This window comes from Gymnoscopelus microlampas (genome assembly GCF_963454915.1).
Source record: "Gymnoscopelus microlampas genome assembly, chromosome: 4".
Taxonomy (NCBI): Eukaryota; Metazoa; Chordata; class Actinopteri; order Myctophiformes; family Myctophidae; genus Gymnoscopelus; species Gymnoscopelus microlampas.
The window spans coordinates 58,858,339-58,865,838 of record NC_139941.1 but is presented as its reverse complement, the minus strand read 5'-3'; the positions used below and the strand labels follow the sequence as shown (position 1 = coordinate 58,865,838).

General features: G+C 42.9%; 1 protein-coding gene across 1 annotated transcript in view; it reads left to right on the top strand.

The window, feature by feature from the left end:
* pip5k1bb (phosphatidylinositol-4-phosphate 5-kinase, type I, beta b) overlaps positions 1–7,500 on the top strand; it is a 50,181-nt gene that overhangs the window by 41,246 nt on the left and 1,435 nt on the right. The window contains exons 13-15 of the mRNA XM_084054161.1: positions 39–203; positions 1,454–1,583; positions 5,266–5,407. Of these exons, the coding sequence (XP_083910287.1) occupies positions 39–203; positions 1,454–1,583; positions 5,266–5,407 (437 nt within the window). The remainder of the gene's footprint in view (positions 1–38; positions 204–1,453; positions 1,584–5,265; positions 5,408–7,500) is intronic.

Here is a 7,500-nt window from a genome sequence, read left to right as displayed (position 1 = left end):
TCTCTCTCTCTCTCTCTCTCTCTATGTCTCTCTCTCAGCGGTGCGTTTCTCTCCCTCTAAGAGGACTCGTTCGTCCATCGCCGCTCTGAAGTCGTCCTCTCAGGAGATCCTGTCTGTCTCTCAGGACAAGGAGGACAGACAGGCGGAGGAGAGGAGAGACAGGCTGACGGCGGCGCGCAGCCTGGCCAGTCTGGATGGACAGAGTACGTTGTTATATTATATAATATTATATTAATATGTATGACATATGGTCTCAGTCTGGATGGTCAGAGTACGTTGGGTTCTCAAAGTGTGGTCCGGGGACCCCCGGGGGTCCTTGGGAGGGTCCCCAGCTAAATGTGTTATTTAATATAGCATCGAAATAACTTTAACCACTTTAATATTTTATACTTTTAGCTATTCAAAATGAGCAGATCTACAAATCCGTTTAAAAAAAATAGTAGATCTACAAGCTCGTAGCGCGGCACTGTTTTTTGAAAAATCTTCAATATTTGTTTAAAGTGAACATTTGTAACTCTAATCTTTGCTTTTGACGCTAAAGCCATTTTGACCCTAAAAGCGTCAACATGGAGTTTGCTGGTTTCTGCCGGACAGCAACTTTTTTCGCCATAAAAGTAGCAAAAATAGCCGATCTACAAGCAATCAAAAGTAGCAACTTTTGCTACTTTTGATTTTGCTATTTTTTAACTGGAATCCTGAAAAGTAACATTTTTATTTAATTTCAAATGCATTTAGTTATATTTATGTTAACTTTATGAACTTAAATACAAATACATTGGACATAATACTAGTCATTAAAGGAGACACACCATGAATTTCACTTTTTTTTTTTTTTTTTTTTTTTTTTTGGCTCCCCAGTGTCTCTTGTACCCCAAAAAATATTTTCTTTTAACATTCAGTCATTCATTCTCATTTCAGAGATTTTCAGAATGGGCGTGTCTGAACAGGCCATCTCAGAATGGCAAGTTTGCTTACCTCACCAAACTTTCTGCCCATGTATTTTGACAGACAGAATTGCTCAGTACCGCAGTACAGCACCCCCCTAGCCAACAGGACGTTTTGGTATTGCAGCTGAAAGTGCTTTATAAGCTTGAGAGAATTGACTTGGGATGAGTATATCTGAGTGTTGATTTAGGCTCAAACCTTTTGAAAATGGTTTGAGGGACATACACCATATGATATTAAATATCAAATATGTTTTTTAAATTCATGGTGTGTCTCCTTTAAGATACTAATATAGACTGAAGTCATTAAAGCGGGTCATGTTTGCATGTTTAGAATCATAACAGCTGAAATCAATAATATATCACTATTCTGATATTAACCTGTGTGTGTGTGTGTGTGTGTGTGTGTGTGTGTGTGTGTGTGTGTGTGTGTGTGTGTGTGTGTGTGTGTGTGTGTGTGTGTGTGTGTGTGTGTGTGTGTGTGTGTGTGTGTGTGTGTGTGCGTGCAGCGTTGGGCTCATACCTGCGTCCAGACCTGGTTCCGGTGCCGTCGGGGTTAACGTTCTACGAGGGTTCCTCCATGGGAACCATTAGCTCCTCCTCCATCCTGGTTACCATGGAGACGCAGAACACAGACAAGTAAGAGCATCACCTTCCTCCTCCTTCTCTTCTATTAGCTCCTCCCCCTGGTCATGTGACCCTGTCCTTATATTATCAGCTATTAGCCTTAAAGGGATAGTTCACCCAAAATGACTTTGTTTCTATGTATTAGTCACCTCATGGAGACTTGAATTCATGGATATTTTATTGTTTTTGTCTCATTCATAAGACAATAATGTGATGACCAGCGGACCGGTAGGCAGTGGTTCCGGTAGGAGATACAAAGGAGACTCTTTGTGTCTCCTACCGGAACCGCTGCTGGTCATCAAATTTGGTTATTTAGTTTGGTTCCATGTGTACACTCTAAGAGTTACAGACCCATAAGGGTCCATTTGGTTCCTATCTATCCATCATTTAGCTGGGGACCCCCTGGAACTCCCTCAAGGACCCCTGGGGGTCCCCGGACCCCACTTTGAGAAGCAATGCCTTAGCCTATACCTGGAAACACCTGGGAAAGAGGGCGAGCCGGTTGTTGCCTTGTAGGAGTTGAAACACTTCCTGTTGTCATGTGACCTCACACAGACTCCACCTTAGCCCAGAGCACTTGACATACTTATGAACAGAGGTGTAAAGTAACTAAGTACATGTACTCAAGTACTGTACTTAAGTACAATTTTGAGGTATTTTGAGGGGTGCCGAAGGCAACCACTCCTATACATGACTTTGTCCGTGTGTCCGTATGTATGTATGTATGTCTGTCCACAAACATTGATGACAACATCAATATGGGGGTCAATACGGGGCTCATCAAAGGCACCACTCACTTCACACAGGGTGTTATTTTTTACTTTACTGGACTATTTCCAATTAGCCAGGACCATCCACCATCCTGCACGCATATATTGTTTACGATCGGGTGCTCGGCGTGGAGTCTGCAGCTTTGAACAGCGTAGCACACGATGAGGCACTCAACGACACTTTGTCGCGTGTGTGTGTGTGTGTGTGTGTGTGTGTGTGTGTGTGTGTGTGTGTGTCTGTGTGCTTTTGTGTGTGTGTGTGTGTGTGTGTGTGTGTGTGTGTGTGTGTGTGTGTGTGTGTGTGTGTGTGTGTGTGTGTGTGTGTGTGTGTGTGTGTGTGTGTGCGTGCGTGCGTGCGTGCGTGCGTGCGTGCGTGCGTGCGCGTGCTTACGTATTGTTAAGGCGTGTCGGGTCCTGCCCTGTCATTGTGTCCTGGGTCACCTGTCTGGTTGCGGTCACATTGTTCAGTGTAACTGCCTCCATCAATGTTTCAATGAGACACAAGCTGTGTTGAGCAGCACCATTGTTACCATGACAGAGACAAAAGGTGACGACAGGTTTCCTTGGTGACAAACAAATAAATCCCTGCCCAGCACGCGCACGCGCACACACACACACACACACACACGCACACGAACACGCACGCACGCATGCACTACACAGTACACACACGCACGCACGCATGAGATTGTCTTCTACTCCAGGCTCTAGAGACATTAAATACCTCATAATTAAACAACCACTCCAACTTCTGGCCATCATCTTCCCAGAATAGATCAGGTTTAAGTTTTTGCATTACATCAAATAAAGGAACCCTCACATCGTCATACAGAGAGTACAATAAAACATAACATTTTGGACATCTTTCAGGTCACATACATTGCATATCCTATTCTCCTCTGGCACAGCTGAGTAGGAAGAGGCAGGATACCAGCTCTCAGCTGAGCACACAATGACGGCTGGTTTCTGGTTAAAAAGGGTTTGACATACAGTAGGACTCAGTACCAAAACACTGCTTAATCTGGACACACAGTATGATCTAAGTTTTGTCTTAGACCAGGGGTCTTCAACGTTTTTCAGGCCAAGGACCCCTTGGCTGAGAGAGAGATAAAGCAGGGACCCCCTCTATATTGTATAGAATATATAGAGATAGCTTCATAGACTTGTTTGACAGACACTGTCATCAGGGTTGGATTCATGTTAATGTGTGTTTTCATACTAAGTAAACTTGACCCGCTCTGTACTTGGTCTGCTCTTTTTTTCCCCCTACACCAAACCTTGTTGCCGAAAATAGCGCGAGGCGTTGTGCGCTTGTAGATCTGCTATTTTTTGGCTAAAGTTCTCCTCAGAATAGGGATGCTTGGTTGAAGTGGTTAATGTAGGAATCACAAAGATTTGGCGGCCCCCCTGTAGTAACTCTGAGTACCCCCTGTTGAAGACCCCTGGTTTAGACCATATGTCGTTTGACCATTTCTCTTTGTAAATACAAAATGTTTTTTTCTTTCAACAGGTTAATGTTACAACGAAGCATTATGAAAGATACAAGCCAAATCTGCCTCTGTGAGAATAGAGAGAACTTATTTTATCCAGGGGTTAGCCCAGTTGAAGACCTTTTTTTGTTATCCTACTCTCTGGCAGATTAATGAGACGGTTCCACAACCCGTATCACTTCTCCCTTTTGCCTAATCTCCACCGGTTCACAACCCATATCTACCTGGATTGCAAGAGAAGGGGCAAATGCATGTACCCGTCCCCAAGGAAACACCTTATGGCTCTATTCTGGATAGAATTGACTTTTTCTGACACCCTTAAAACCCCAAACACCAGCTGCATAAACAACAATAGGACAAACAGTAGAGCAGGGGTCTTCAACGTTTTCAGCCCAAGGACCCCCTAGTTGAGGGAGAGATGAAGCAGGGACCCCCCCTATATTGTATACAATTGTGTTTCAGATGAAACATTTTTGTTTACTCGGTCTTCTCGTCACCTATACGTCTTTGCCAAAAATAGACGATCTACAAGCTCACAACGCCTCGCAGCGCGAGGCGTTGTGAGCTTGTAGATCGTCTATTTTTGGCTAAAGTTCACCTCAGAAAAGGGATGGGGTTAAGGTAATAAAAAAAAAAAATCACACAAAGATTTGGCGGACCCCCTGTAGTAACTCTGAGGACCCCCGAGGGGTCCCAGACCCCCTGTTGAAGACCCCTGCAGTAGAGTACAGTACAGTACAGTAGAGTAGAGTACAGATTACAGTAGAGTACAGTAGAGTACAGTAGAGCTCAGTGCCATAAAGAGCTGTGAAAACACATTCCTACAGCAGTCACCTGACCTAAGAACCCACGTGGTCCTCTGGTGCCCCCCTGTGGCTGCATCTATCACTGTCAATGTAGAAATACTCCCTTACAAGACAAGTGCGGAATTCAAAATTTACTCGAGTTAAAGTACAAAATTATTGGCATCAAAATGAACTTAGGACCACAAGTATAACGTACTCATTATGCAGAATGTCCCATTTCACACATTTTTCAAATGTATAAAAATCTTTTGAAAATAGCAGATCTACAAGCTCACAATGTGTTGCGATGTGACGCATTGTGAGCTTGTAGATCTGCTATATTCAACATAATTATGTTTATGTTTTAAAAATGTAGCGGGAATCAGGAATCTGATTGCCTGGGGAAAGTAAGTGTTCCTCATCCTTTCTGTCCTGGCACTGATGATGTTGTAACGTTTTCCAGACGGCAGAAGTGCATGTCTTTCTAAATCCACCATCTTTGATCATGTCCACTCTTCTTCTTCTTCTTCTTCTTCTTCTTCTTCTTCTTCTTCTTCTTCTTCTTCTTCTTCTTCTTCTTCTTCTTCTTCTTCTTCTTCTTCTTCTTCTTCTTCTTCTTCTTCTTCTTCTTCTTCTTCCGCTGTTCCAGAGAGGACATGGCGTCCGGCTCTACCTTCACGCTGGAGGACAGCGCCATCTGCCTGACGTCAGAGCAGAGCACGGTGGACGCTGACATGATGGAGAACCTGGAGCACGACGGAGATGACGGCTCCATCCTGGATGTCTACCTGGTGAGATGTCAGAATCAGAATCAGGTTTATTGTCACATCACAGGTTTAAGTACAAAGTGGGTGAAATTAGTTTGTGTACATCGTTCCCATCATAACGCTATTTCCATAGAAAGAAGAGGGGGAGGAAGAAGAGGAGGGGGGGGAGTGGGAAGGCAGATCAAACAAGAGAACAAAAAAACAAAACAAGTATCTACATATTTACACTAGTACCTGAGATCAGATACAAAAGGTGTGTGAGCATAGCTGCAATGTATACTGTGCATGATATACAGTACTTATCGACGTTAGTTAAGTTGTTTAGAAAAAAAGAGCACAATAAAAAGACACAAGTCAGTGTGTTATACATGGGATTAAGGTGCAAAAAGTCAGTGCGTGTCGACCGCATAATCCACATAAAGTGGACTGACCCTGGTATAATCCACATAAGGTGGACTGACCCTGGTATAATCCACATAAGGTGGACTGACCCTGGTATAATCCACATAAGGTGGACTGACCCTGATATAATCCACATAAAGTGGACTGACCCTGGTATAATCCACATAAGGTGGACTGACCCTGGTATAATCCACATAAGGTGGACTGACCCTGGTATAATCCACATAAAGTGGACTGACCCTGGTATAATCCACATAAGGTGGACTGACCCTGGTATAATCCACATAAGGTGGACTGACCCTGGTATAATCCACATAAAGTGGACTGACCCTGATATAATCCACATAAAGTGGATTGACCCTGGTATAATCCACATAAAGTGGACTGACCCTGATATAATCCACATAAGGTGGACTGACCCTGGTATAATCCACAAGTAGTCCCATGAGGGAGAGCAACGAAAAAGAGGGGAGAAAGAAAAAAAGTGTAATCCACAGGTGGGTCCAAGGAAGAGCTAAATCCAAGTTCTTTTGAACCTGGTCTTCATGTCCTTATGTCCTCCATGCAGTGGTGGAAAGCAACTGAGTACTTTTTCTCAATAATGATAATAATATTAAAACTTTATTTGTATAGCACTTATTTAAACAAAGTTACAAAGTGCTTGAACAGTCAAAAGAGCCATCAACAACAACAATGCAGATAATTAAATAACAGTGATATATAACATTTACAGTAGAACAGAGCAATAATAAACAACATTTATCTCAAGGAGTTAAAAAGGCCATTCTGTAAAAATGGGTTTTTAACAGGGATTTAAAACTCGTTAATGATCTGGTTAACCTTAGTTGCTCTGGTAGGCTGTTCCACAGTCTAGGGGCCTTTATAGAAAAGGCCCGACCTCCTTTGGTCACCAATTTAGCTGTGTAAATTTCCAGTAGACCCTGGCCAGAGGATCTAAGGGTGCGCCCTGGCACATACGGTTCAACCAGATTACATAAATAGCTAGGCGCCAGACCATTAAGAGCTTTAAAAGTTAGTAATACAATTTTAAAATCAATCCTGAAGGCAACTGGCAGCCAGTGAAGTGCAGCTAAAACAGGGGTTATGTGATCAAATCTCCTGGTACCAGTGATGAGCCTGGCTGCTGCATTTTGGACCAGTTGCAGACGATGAATACGATTTTGGCTGAGACCAGAGTATAATGCATTACAGTAGTCAAGGCGAGAATATATTAGGGCATTCACAACAGTTTTAAGATTGGCAGTGGCAAGTGCTCTACTTAAGCATAATCTTGAGGTATTTGCACTTTACCTGGGTATTTCCAATTACCAATACTTTTACTTTCACTCCACTACATCTCAGAGGCAAATATTGTACTTTTACTCCACTACAATTATTTGAAAACTTTAGTTACTAGTACTGTACTTAATTGTACTTAAGTACAGTACTTGAGTACATGTACTTAGTTACTTTACACCACTGATTAGAAGCAAAGGAACCCAACGTTCAGGCAGGCAGACTGTAGGGAAAGAATACTGAGGCACTCCGTCTTCAGGTGAAAAGATGAAATAGATTTATTTTACAGATGAGCAGTCTGCCTCAGGAACCACAAGCACAAACTCTGGGTTCCTTTGCTTCTATGCCTATTATTCACCTTCTTCCTGGCCTTCTTCAAGGAAGGTTTTGAAAGGAAAGGACGTTCCGTCCGTCCGTTC